Below are 13,414 nucleotides of genomic sequence, written 5' to 3'. Positions count from 1 at the left end.
AGTAGCCCATTTAGCAATAAAAAGAAAAAAAAAACTACTTCTTTAATTCTTTCTCTCTTTTTGTCTCTTCTCCTCTTTCTCTTCAATCGTTTTTTTCAAATTGATGTCTGCAAAATAAAAGACAAAAATTGTCATGACATCGGAAACTATGTCATTTGAATTGAATACATTTTAATTATCTAAATATAACAACTATATTTATTCTTGTGTTTGCGTTTGTTTAATTGTAGTAATTACTAATTAGTAAATTATTGGTATCATAGTTATTCTGTAATAAGTATAATTGAGATTTGTTTAGTTAAGAATCGGTAGAATAGTTTGTCTCGTGTTAGAACTAAAATTTTTGATTTTGTATGAAAGAACTTTTTCATAAATGAATTGATTGTATATTTTCTCCTCTTTAATGTATACTTATCATATCAATACTTTTGACAATTTAAGGCTTAGGGTTTAACATTTTAAGTTTTGAAGTAGGCAATTTAATTCTTTGAATAGGCATTTAGAACTTTATAGTAGGATGTTAAACTTATGCTTTTGGAAAATGAAAGTTAAGGCTTAAAATTGGCATTTTAAGTCTTAAAATTGATACTTTATGCCTTAAAATAGGCGTTAAAAACTTTTAACTTTGGATGTTAAATTCCAGTGTTTATAATAAAAGGAAGGTTAAGACTTTGAATGAATGTTTTAATCATAGGAATAAAAATTTTAAGCCTTGAAATTAAGATTTAAAATGTTGAAGTAGGTTGTTAAACTTAATCCTTTAATTGGAAAAGGAATATTAAGGCTTAGAATGAAGATTTTAATACTTAGAGTGGACATTTTATGCCTTAGAATGAACATTTTAAGATTTGAAATAGACATTTAAATCTTTATAGCAAAACGTTAAACTTAAATCTTTAGAAAAAGGAAGATTAAGCCTTAAAATTGGTATTTTAAACCTTGAAATAGGCATTTTAATAATTAGAATAGGAGTTTTAATCATTAGACCTTAAGCTTTGAAATAGACATTGAAAAACTTTGAAGTTGGACTGGAATATTAGGCTGGTTGCATGTATACACCCGCCGCATAGGAGATTTTCTCAATCGTTTGAACATCAAAGGTTGTGGTTTTAAATTTTCATTATACATTTATTTCAACAATTATTACTTATAGCTACCATAAACACAAATTTTATTAAACAATTTTAATTTTCATAACTGATTAGACATATAAATTTTTGCAGCTATAATTATACAACTATAACTATCCACAACTACAACTACTTACACAATTAATAATTGTCTCAACAACTACCTTGCACCTAACAAACACGTAGAAGAAACAAATGAGTACAAGAAGGAAAGAGTATGACTTTGTAAATAAGAGTAAAAGAAGAACATTAAAAATTATTGAAAAAAAGAAAAATGAACAAAGTAAGTGAGTTGGAAGATATTTTTTTTACAATTTTTCCAACGAATTTTAGGTTATTACTCCATTTTTCTCTAATAAAAAAGTTAACAACTAATAATTAAATTCCAAACAACTAAATTACATAACTAGATTAACAATAAAAGAAATAGTCAATACTATATCACCTTGCCAAACAAGCCATAAATCAATACCCATCAACGAATTGTCTTTATTTTAAATTTTAATATGTTTGAAATATTTACAAAGCATCTATGATCTTGTATGTCTAAGATAATTATTAAGGTTGATCATCATAATAATATATTCCGTTCATAAAAATTATAATTATGGTCTGAAAAGAAAATAACAATTGTATCCCATATCCTTATCGTAAGCAATAAAAATATTACGATCAATAAAATCCTCATTTTGATAATAGAAAAATGCGCAAGGCAAGACAAGAATTAGATAAAGAGATGGATTTTGAAATTATTCCTCACTCCCAACTTGGGTTGGTAGTACATTTAATTTGGTTGTCGAGTTTGGGCTGCTTTGAATTGAGCATGCTCATGTTTTGGCACATATAAAAGTCAAGTTGTGGTAGGGCTTTTTCTTGTGACAATTAAATTAATTAAATCAATCTAGCCATGCCATGTCATAGCCCCGATCGTAGTTTTCTTCTTTTTGAGGATATTTTTTGTGCCGAGATACTTATTAATCGCATTCTTTTTTATGGGTAGAAATTGCCGTTTTTCTTTCTCTCTAGATCCTGATCATAGTTTTCTTATTAGTAGGATATATTGGATATGATGATGATGATGCTAGCCATGCCATACTGCAAGTCCATTTATTTTTTGTCTAGATCATAATCCTGTATTTTTCTTTTTCATGCAAGAACTTTGCACCTTAAATATAGCAATTTGATAGAGACAAGGAACTATGAAGTAATCAGAGATGATTAGAATCTTTAAAACCCAAGCACATTAAATTTTGATACAAAAATAAACACTAGAAAAACCCAACTTAATAGATATCATAACAAACACCAAAACAACATGGTGATTTACTAAAAATTAACCCAAAAAGTATATATATATATATATATATATATATATATATATATATATATATATATATATATATATATATATATATATATATATATATATATATATATATATATATATATATATATATATATATATATATATATATATATATATATATATATATATATATATATAACTATTATCTGTAGCTTATTCTAATTATCAATAGACAATTGAGCTTTAACAATAGCATCACTCATGCCAGTAGCATAAGGGAACAAATGGCCAGCACCAGGAAGCTCATGATAGTGAATCCATGGTAACCTTTCAGCTATATATCTTTGCAATGCAACCGGAACAAGCCTATCTTCGTCGCCATGCCATAGGTGTATTGTTCCTTCATTGTTCGGAAATGGATTTTCCAAGTCGATTGGGTCGAAATCCCATTTACCGAATCCAACAATCATGTCTCGATGGATGCATTCGTATACTCCTTGTTGTCGTACAGGATACTGTGATTTCGAATACAGATTAAAACATAATTTCAATGTTGGGTAATGAAATTTCAGTAAAATAACTCATTAAATTATATATATTTCTTATTTAGCTGCATATGATATTTACTATTAAGCTGTAAGCAGGTCGATTTGTTACAAGGATAAGATAAGTAAATTTGACCTTCAAAATCATGTAGGCTTTAGACGAAATGGAATAGGATCAAAAGATTGAAGCACTTAAAAGGAGTAGTATAGGAGAACCACGCCACCCTAGACCTAATCCTAACATGCATTATGCATTTAGTATAGGCAAGTAACAACTAACAACTCTACAATGCATAGTACATATATATCACTCTTAATTGTGATAATACTAAAATTACTTTCAAGAATCTATATGTAAATTAAATCAATCAATCAACCAATTTATATAAAAAGTGAACATTTTAAAACCGTAATTAAATACTTTAAGATTATAAATGATCACTTTAAGGTTATAATTTATAACTTCAAGAAGGTAAGTGTATATTGAGTCAGTCCAATCGAGATGATCCCACCAAGAGACCGTTTCATTTGAGAATTTATGACTTTAATTTTAAAGCATTTAGCCCTTTTTAAATAAAAAAAAATTACTAATCTCTTAACCAACGAAATGAACTCAAGTACAAATGACGTTAAAAATAAGAAAAAACGAGTAAAAGTGGCAAAAATGTATATTTTATGAAAAAGAGCGAAATATGTGGGTGAAAATTTAAAATAAATAAAACTAATAACAAAAATAAAAATGAATATAAATACAATGTGACGAACTAAAAATGAAAATATGGTTAATTATTTGAGACATAGGCGATAATAAAGCACTTGTGATCTGTATAAACAGCTAGGCGCTTCCTTACCTTTCATCAAAAAACAACATGTTACGCTCTATCTCAATTAATTTAATTTAATAATCAATTAGACAATATTTTAAATATTAGATTATATAATTATTAATTATATTATGTAAAATAGTAAAATTTAATAATATAATCACGCATCATAATGATTATAAATTATTATTTTTTATTTTTTATTTTGTTTTTGAATTTGTCTTTTAAAATGCATTATTACTTTCACTAATGAACTCTAAATATATTTTTTAGCTTTTGTCTTGTTATTAAGGTTAATAAAAAAAAATATCTTTAAACATTATGTTAAGAAATTATCCCAATTAAAAACAACTAATTAATTAAAGCTAGAAAGCTAGAAGATATCTTATATAATTTATCATAAGTATAGCCATCATCCAATTGATATTCATAAGTCTACTATAGTTTTGTCTCTTACTCTCCTTAAAAACAAAATACTTCCATTAATGGTCTTATATTTAGCAGTATAAATAAATAATTGGTGAATTGTATTTTTCTTTATCTCTTTAATTAGAAGTGTTTTAAATAAGTAAATAAAATTAAACTTCATCTCTCATATCTAGAGTGTTTTGTTTATAAAAGTTACTCCCTCCAATTCAGCACTAACGTCCCATTTACTTTTTGAACACTATTCATTTCTTACTCTTAATTTATATTTTATTATTAATCTACAAGTTAAAACATAGTCATGCAGGATCTTGTTTGATTCGTCTCAATGCAAGGATTATTTACATCAATTTTCCATAATTTTTAATAATGCACAATTAAAGATATTAAGGATTAAATAAGTGTATTGGATAGAGTGCATAAAGTAAATGAGACGTTAGTGCTGAATTGGAGGGAGTATAAGAAAAATTTCAAAAGGGATAAAAAATAATATTGGAAAATTATCGATAGTACCTCTGTATTTTTGCACTTTATCTTTGGTACCCATGTGTTTTTTCGATTATCAATAGTTCCCCTAGCATTTCATGCTAATTACAACAGTAATATTATTCAAGTTTTTGCCGTTAAATCCTTTTAAAAACAAACTAGGGGCAATTTGGTATTTATTTACCGTTAAACTGACTATGGTTTGTTTTTAAAAGGATTTAACGGTAAGATAACGGCAAAAACATGAATATTGTCACGATTGTAATTAGCATGAGATGTTAGGGGTACCATTGATACTCAAAAAAATACAAAGGTGTCAAAAATAAAATGCAAAAATACAGAAATATTATTGATAATTTCCCAATAAGATACTATATATTTAAATACTAAGATTGCAGCTTGTAAGATTCTCGATCCCAAAAATATCATCTAAATGAGAAAATTTAGCCCTTATTTGACTTGATACTAGGAACTACTGGACTATGCCAATTAAGTTTCCAGCCATGGTCCCCTTCTGTAGTAATCTTAAAAAATATAAAAATAATATATTTTCTAGTAGAAAAATACAATAAAGCATAAATATTGAAAATAATTATTAAAAATATTTCATATTTTTAAATTGATTTATAATAAAATATTATAGACTAAATTCATAGGAGACTTTTAATTAAACAACTTCTTCTAGCCTCCCAGCATGTGAGCTGTATTTTAGTAAATCAATAAGTTTTTAGCATTATATACTTGAAGATAAGAAATTATTGTGAATATTATTTTTTTATTGAAGTGAGTATTTTTTAATATTATGTTTTGATTAACAAATAGAGTGTTTGATTAAGACAACAATATCAAACTAAGATTCAAAGACAAAAATCAATTTAGCATTAATAGCTAGCAAGTATTTAGAATTCATTTACTAATCTATCCAATTGTAATGCAAGTTGGCAATGACAAGGCGATCATGTCAATACTCAATAATATAAAATTTGGTTTTGGACACTTCCTCTGTCTCTTGACTATTACTCTAAGTACAGTGTTTGTAAAAAGTGAGTAAAAATATAAATAGAATGGAAAGATAATTTAAATATGTAGATGAGAATTAAAGAAAAAGTTTGAAATAATTAATATTTTTTTTGTTTTTCTATGTCTTTTTATTTTGGGTTTTTCATATTTATTAAGAAAAATAAAATCTTTTATTATAGTGAATATTATTTTAAAATTAAATAGTAGTGTAAAATAATAATTGTATTGGAAGTATGAGAGAGAAAATTAATAAAACAAAACATAAACTAAAAAAATGATTGCATTAAATTGAATAAGGGAGAACCGTGCAATGCTAATTGAGCTAGTAACAAACCCACTAAACTTTTCAAATTAGGAAAGTTTTGGTGGGTATTCTAAAAAAAAAAAGGAGAGACAACCAAATCAAGTTGATCTTCCTTCATATTTGATGAACTTGAAAGATTTAATTTAGATGGAGAGCCAAACAACCATTCAACAATTGTTGATGGTGGTTCCTTTTCAACAGAAGGAGAAGAAGGTAGAGATTCATAATAAGTAGATGTAGCATCATCTTCATGGGACATGTGATATGTCTAAAGATCCTTTTTAGACCATCTTAAAATTACATTTGAGTATGAATGTGAACGATCATAAAAGGAACAAAAACAAAATCTGCCATACTCACAGAGACCATCATAAAGATACAAAGGGATTGCATAATCACTCTTAGATTCATTTTTCTCCATCTTAAAAAAATAAATCTTTAAGAAAATTTTAATGGCAGATGAAGGAACCTCGATATTGGGGGCATGCAAATTCTAAATTTTGCCAAAAATCACAAAACGAATCTCAAAATGTTGAGAATAAACCGATCTGTATTTTAATTCAGTTACAATGAACTAAAAATGATCAAGAAACAGCCAGAAGAGAGCTAAAGAAGCAATGAAAATTGTAATCTGAGGAGAAAGAGAGAAACGTGTAAAATGAGAAGGAGACGGGAAAAGTAATCAGGGGTACGCCTAAAACAAATTTAAGAACCCAAAGCATTTAACCGGTGTACATAAGCGGAAAGGAGGTTTTTAAGGTGTAAAAATGGGAAAAAAGATTTTCAAAAATGAAAAGTATTTCAAAGTGGACAAACATATAAAACTACCCGTTATAATAAGGAAGAAAAATATAACGGAGGGAGTAATAAATTCATGGTACGAGCTTTAAAAACTTGCAACTCCCGTAGGACATAAAGAGTATTATTTTGCACCACTTGCATATAATTTTGAACATCGAATGTAAACAATCTTAATTTTATATCTTATATTATCGTTATTATACAGTGTATCCCACTCATAAGAATATGGTCAGAATCTTGAAAGGGAAAAAAAACGACAACTCATACCCATGTATAATTATATCTTTATATAATTTAAAAAAAAATCAGTTGGATGGAATCTATCAAATTTAGTAAATACTAAAAATTGTCAATCGGTCTATTTTTTTAAGATCACTTTCACAAAATAGTAAACAAATTGAGTTAATTAGTTATGGAGGCAACAATTTAAAGTTGACATATCACTTTTAAACAGTTTTTTTAATCAAAAAATTAAAAAAAACATTGATATATTTAAGATGTACATTCGGATTATCGGATCAATTTCGAGTAGGTGTTTTGGTGTCAATTCAAAATCAGCTCTTGAATACACATTGATTTTTACAAAATTGTCAATCCATTTTAAAGTTGAATCAAATTAAATTCAATTACAAAATCAAATAAAATATTAAATTATCGAATTTATTTTAAACACGTCTAAAATTATTAAAAAAAACATTGGCTTGTTAGTTACTCTTAAAAGTGACCTCACATACAAGATACTAGAACTATAACTAGTCCTTGTTTCCCTTTAGATGATCAAGTGACATCCCATCGGTTGACTTCACTTTTCGAAAGTCACCATAACAATTTTCTTGATTTATAATTACCAACTTGGCACTTGCTAATATGTACTTTAAATTTGCTTTAAAGGTGGGTGGAATTTCATGAATGAGAGATATTAAATTTAAATTTGCTTTAAAAGTGGGTGGAATTTCATGAGAGATATTAAATTTTACAAATAATGTTAAAAGATAATTAAAATGACTAGATGAAATTAAAAAAAAATAAAAAAATCTATCTCTAAAAAAGAAAATGAAACAAAATGAGCTGGTCAACCTAAAATATGGACGAGTTAGATTGAGAGGGTGATGAGAGTACTTTTGCATTATTTACGGTAATTTTTCCTTCTATTTAAACAAACTGTAAAAGAGCCGAATCAAGAAAAGGGGCGTAATTTTTAATATCCTGATACACATATGAGTATGACACGACACAAACTTTGCCTAGACACAGCACAACACGACTTGTTTCTCAAAAATGTGCATTTATTAAAGTGAAGAAAATAAAAAAATAAAAAATAAAAAAAATAATAAAAAAAAAAACTTACAGCGTTTTCTGGTTTCTCAAATTTGTGCATTAATTCTTTGTCTTGACGAGACAAAACTTTAGGACTATGAGCAATAACACTGGAAGGAGGGAACAACTTTTGAGTTTGCCACCAATAAGTTAGCCATGGTGTGTAATGTGCCACTCTTAATGACCATTGATCTTGTGGAAGTTGTGATTTGTAGTATGCTTCTCTTGACATATTTTTTGGTAAATTTGACCACCAATAATTTATTACCGGTGCTACTAACGATGCTCCCGCCAACCTATTAGAAGTAAAATCATATTTATAGTCATAATCACGAACACCAAATTTCAAATTTTAATTATTGTATAAATTATTTTTAACAATTTTTCTATAATAATTCCACTATAAATAATCACAACTTTAGGAGTATTTGTCTATAGTAAATTTGGATAACAGAATGATCTGTTATAGTAGTTAAAAGTTTTAAAAATTTACTTAAAAAATTCTAAATAGTAAAAAAAGGCAGAAAAATAATTTAACATTTTTTTACATTTTTTTTATTTTAATTTATCTTTTTTTAAAAATAAATGTGTTATTGCAAGTCACCCGGTTATCGGGTTTAGTCTAAGCAAATTCCTTCTGAAGTTTGGAATATTCATGGCTAATTAATAGATGACATTATTGTAGGAAAATTATGAAAAAATTAGATAATTCTAGATAAATTTTTTAATAATTTTTCAATTTGAGAAATAACAGAGTACAATCGAGAGACTTTACCTATGTGAAATGTACTTGAGCACACCCCATGTAGCTTCTCCACCCATAGAATAGCCAACTACATAAAATTTAGGCCCGAACCCAAGTTGATCAGCAAGCTCTTCCACATCTAATGCTAGACTCTTTGGTGTTCGTTTCGGGTCCGGGTCGCTTTCTCCATACCCGGGCCTATCAAACCCCACAATATGCAACTTCAAGCTTTCAATTGTATCCTAAAATATCAAGTATTAAAAACATGAACTACTCCCTCGTTTTAAAAATATGTTTGTATTTGATTAAAATAAAATAATAGATTCATATGAATAAGCGTTAAAGCAACTTACAGGAGAAACTTCGGTGGCAATGAAAGCATGAAGTCTACAAGAGTCAAATCCATGAATAAAGATGAATTTGTGATTGGCTTCATGTATAGGGACACCATATTGTTTGTAGGCTAAATGTCTACCATCTCTTAGCCTTATTCTTGGAGCTGTTATTGGAGGGCCGCCAGGCGACCCTGTGAGTTTTGGTGGTGGTGGGCGGAGAGCCCTCTCCGCCCATGCCAAGCTAGCTACAAGCACAACCACACTAATTTTGCCATACAAACCTGAAAAAAATGGCTCGTTATTTTGATATCGATCAAAACTTATTCGTATGTATCAATCCTATGAATTAGTGGTCGTTTAGTTGACATTAATTTATTTATATAGCACGATAAAACTCCTCGGACATCTTAAATTCTACATAATTCTTTGTAAACGATATTTCATGAAATTGCACATCTTAAGAATTTTTATTTGCTACAAAACGAACAATGGTTAATTAGTACTAAATACTTCCTTCATATTTTATTACTACATTACTTCATATGGACTCTTGGCTTTTTATCAACTCTGTAACTTTCATCGTTAGTATTTTTGATTTTGTAAGAGATTTTTTTTAAGAGTTAGTATTCTAAAATAAGAAATTAAGATGAATGTAATAATTTTTTTTTAACTACTATGAAACTAAAACAATGGTAAATAACACAGATTAAAAGGTGGTAAAAATATTAAAATTATATAGATAATAAAAAAACAAATAGGTGCTCTCTTGAGAGACCTCCTTTTGTAAAGACGGCTCTTAAAAACCTAATCCAAATCTAATTTATATTAATTTAAAAAAAAACTGCTGCTGAAATCAAAGCGCTCATGTCAGATGGGATGTGAAAAGTCATATAATACATTTGGGGTTAAAACAACATATATTTGAGGGTTATATATTTGAAGTTATAACCCCCAATATATGTTGTTATAACATCATGTTATTGTGTGACTTTTTACATTCTACTTAACACGCACACTTTGATCTCAACAGTAATTTTTTTTAACTTAACATAAATTAAATTTCCATTGAACTTTTGAGAACCGTAGATTAAAATAAAATTGTTAATAAACTTATAAAGTGGACGAATTATTGTTCATCAACCTTTCAAACACGTACTCAAAAGACAGAGGCCCATAGACCTTATGGTGGTCCAGCTCTTGCCTTTATCATCAATAAGAAAGTTCATTATTATTCCTTTAATTGGTCATTATTCTTTAGAGGACGTTTGTTACTCCCTTTATTTCAATGGCTTTGTCCTATTTCATTTGGGCACGTTTACCAGAACATATATTAAAGTCTTAATATCTTTAAGGTTGCATAATTAAAACTTATAAAAAATTGATATTAATAATTCTTACGTTGAGACGAATCAAATAAGATTCACTTGACTATATTTTAACTTATAGATTAATAATAAAATACTCCCTCCGAACCAATTTAGTTGTCCCATTTCCTTATTTGGCAAAGTCTTTTTAGTTGTCCTATTTTTATTTTTGTCAATCATTTTTTACCTAAATATCATTAGTTCACACAAGTAATTACGAATATACCCCATATACCTTACTTACCCGACTACTGTTTACTATTTACCCTTTACTATTTACCCTTTACTATTTACCTTTTTAATGAACCCCACACCATCCTTAATAATCGTGCCCAAACAAATGGGACATCTAAATTGGTTCGAAGGGAGTATAAATTAAGAGTGAATTGTGAATAGTATAAAAAAATTAAATGGGACAAAATTCCTGAAATAAAGGTAATACTCCCTTCAATTTTTTTCAGTTGTCCTATTTAGCTTCAGTTGTCCTATTTAGCTTTTTGATATTATTTATCAATCAATCTTAATTTGTATTTAGAATTAAATTAGTAAATTGGACAGAATGTCAAAATTAAATTGCACGATTAAAAAGAATTGAATGGGGTATTATTTATAGCAAATTTACAAGAAACAAGCGGAAAAAAAAAGAACTAGGTCAAAATTAAATTCAATATTTTTCTCTCACAAAACCTTTAGAAATCAACATTAAGATTTAAGGTGATGATGTTCATACAAAAAACTACTACCCTCCGTTTCGTATTATTTATCTGGTTCAAATAAGTAGAAATGCGTTATTTTTATCCTATATTGAATTATACACGTTAAAAATTATAAAAAATTTAATATTATAAAAGTATATGATTAGACGATTCAAACAAGATTTCACTTGATTATATTTTTTTCTTACATATCAGTCGCAATATATAAAATAAGATTGAATGATGAATAGTGTAAAAATAACTAGTATTTCAAAACGGAGCAAGTATATGACAATTGACAACGTATTAAAGAAGATTTTACGCAATTATATTTTTTTCTAATTTAAAGAATATGAAGCGAAAAAACATTGATCCACAAATAGCAACTATTTGGATCAGAGTAAGTTTCCAAAATTATAAGAGCTTTATGATTAAATGTAAGAAACTATATGACATTGATAGATTATTATATATGTTGTGATTTTATCATTTTAATCACTGTTTTTGCATCCAATGACTAAAAAAGGAGTTTAAGATTGCATAAAGCAAAACAAATCGATCAAACAGGACTATTAATAAATAGTACTCCTAATATAACTTAAACCTAAGCTTTAGATTTGAAAAGGGATAAATAAAAAAACAGCATAAATTCAAGATCTCCAATCATAATCACAATAGAATCATCACATTGAGGTCCCACATATTTCCATTAAAGGCAAAATCCATATTCAAATTAAATGTTCAAGAAATCATAAACACCTAAAAATATTTTAAATTTTTTAAAAGTTTCAAGTTTTCAACACCAGATTTGAAAATTTCAAAAAAAAAATAAATAAAACAATTAATGTATTTCGTTTATATAAACTATAACTAAGGATTCGAGAAAACCTGGAAATGAAAAGAGGAATTAATGACAAACCTAAAGAAAATGGAGAAGATGAATTGAGATTAGATTTGCGAGTATGAGATCTTGCTGATGATGCTGATATTTTCTTACTTTTTTCTTCTTCCCCCATTCTGATAATGATTCTTTGTGAATTTGTGCAAATGGGTTTGTTTTTACGCCATTTTATAGTATCAAGAAACTAAATCGTTTTTTGGAGAGTAAATATTATTTTTAAAAAATATATTGATTTGACCCTTAACTAATCTTTTTCCATCTTGTTATTTCAGATAAAAGATGTTTAAAATCGACTCGATATGCAGGTCTATCCGACTTTAAAAATGATGTACAATTATCTACTTAAAAAATAATATGGACGTAAAATCCTATTTCAAAATGACTAAAAACATTTGATTTGAAATAAATCGATGACATAAATTAACAACTCTATATGCGGGCCTACACTATAAAATAATTTATTTATGATTTTTTTGGGTAGTTCCAATTTTATTTTTCATTAAAAAAAGTGGTTGTTTATGGAATCTGGCCAATTTAAAAAATATATAATTGAAATAATCATAGTTTCGCAATGACAAATGTGTAGTAAGTTTTAGTGATCTTTATTCGGATCATCAGATTATTTTCAGATTAAATGAATTAAATCAATTCAAAATTAAATATTCATTTTTATTTTTACATAATTATTAGTCCATATTTATATCTGATTAAATTAAATTTAATTATAAAATCAGTTAAATATCGTATTTTTTAAAGAGTTCCAGTCACCCATGAAAAATGGTATGTATCGATCAATAAGATGGTATTGAATATGGTTTCAACTTGTCGAAGCTAGGGGCATGTTGTAGTCTCATCGACGCCGTGTATTTAATGCTTCTTGTATTTTTATATAATAAAATACATAAATAATAAATAATTTAACAATTTATTATTTCAAAGTGTAAGGTTTGGAGTTGGATATACAATATTAATAAAAAAGTCATTTTCATTGATTCTTGAAATTAAATATTTTCTGTGACTTTACATATAAATAGATTTTACATATAAATAAAAAGTACATTTAATTTAATTAGCCTTTTGCTTATAATCTATTATAATTTTAAAAAAAATACTATAAAATTTTGGCCATCATAACAAATGGAACGATATGACACGTGGTCCGCCAACAGTATACAACCACTGGTCCGCCAACTCGTGCCGTATTTGGTGAACTTG

General features: G+C 27.3%; 1 protein-coding gene across 1 annotated transcript; it reads right to left on the bottom strand.

Annotated features, from left to right (window-relative positions):
* Positions 1–2,624: 2,624 nt before the first annotated feature.
* On the bottom strand, positions 2,625–12,388 carry LOC130827745 (uncharacterized). The gene is made up of 5 exons (XM_057693591.1): positions 12,218–12,388; positions 9,258–9,520; positions 8,935–9,146; positions 8,191–8,455; positions 2,625–2,951 (listed from the first exon to the last, which is right to left on the bottom strand). Exons 1-5 carry the CDS (start codon positions 12,312–12,314, stop codon positions 2,655–2,657), a joined length of 1,134 nt encoding a protein of 377 aa, XP_057549574.1. The 5' UTR covers positions 12,315–12,388; the 3' UTR covers positions 2,625–2,654.
* Positions 12,389–13,414: the final 1,026 nt, after the last annotated feature.

The sequence above is a fragment of the Amaranthus tricolor genome, chromosome 11 (assembly GCF_026212465.1).
Source record: "Amaranthus tricolor cultivar Red isolate AtriRed21 chromosome 11, ASM2621246v1, whole genome shotgun sequence".
Taxonomy (NCBI): domain Eukaryota; kingdom Viridiplantae; phylum Streptophyta; class Magnoliopsida; order Caryophyllales; family Amaranthaceae; genus Amaranthus; species Amaranthus tricolor.
Note: the sequence above shows the minus strand (reverse complement) of the source record. Positions and strands in the feature narration are given on the sequence as shown.

Coding starts and splice junctions, on each gene's coding strand:
- LOC130827745 (XM_057693591.1), bottom strand. CDS start 12,314: ATGGGGGAAGAAGAAAAAAGTAAGAAAATATCAGCATCATCAGCAAGA. Junction 9,521..12,217: donor ATCTTCTCCATTTTCTTTAG/GTTTGTCATTAA, acceptor CATTTTTTTCAG/GTTTGTATGGCAAAATTAGT. Junction 9,147..9,257: donor TTGCCACCGAAGTTTCTCCT/GTAAGTTGCTTT, acceptor TTGATATTTTAG/GATACAATTGAAAGCTTGAA.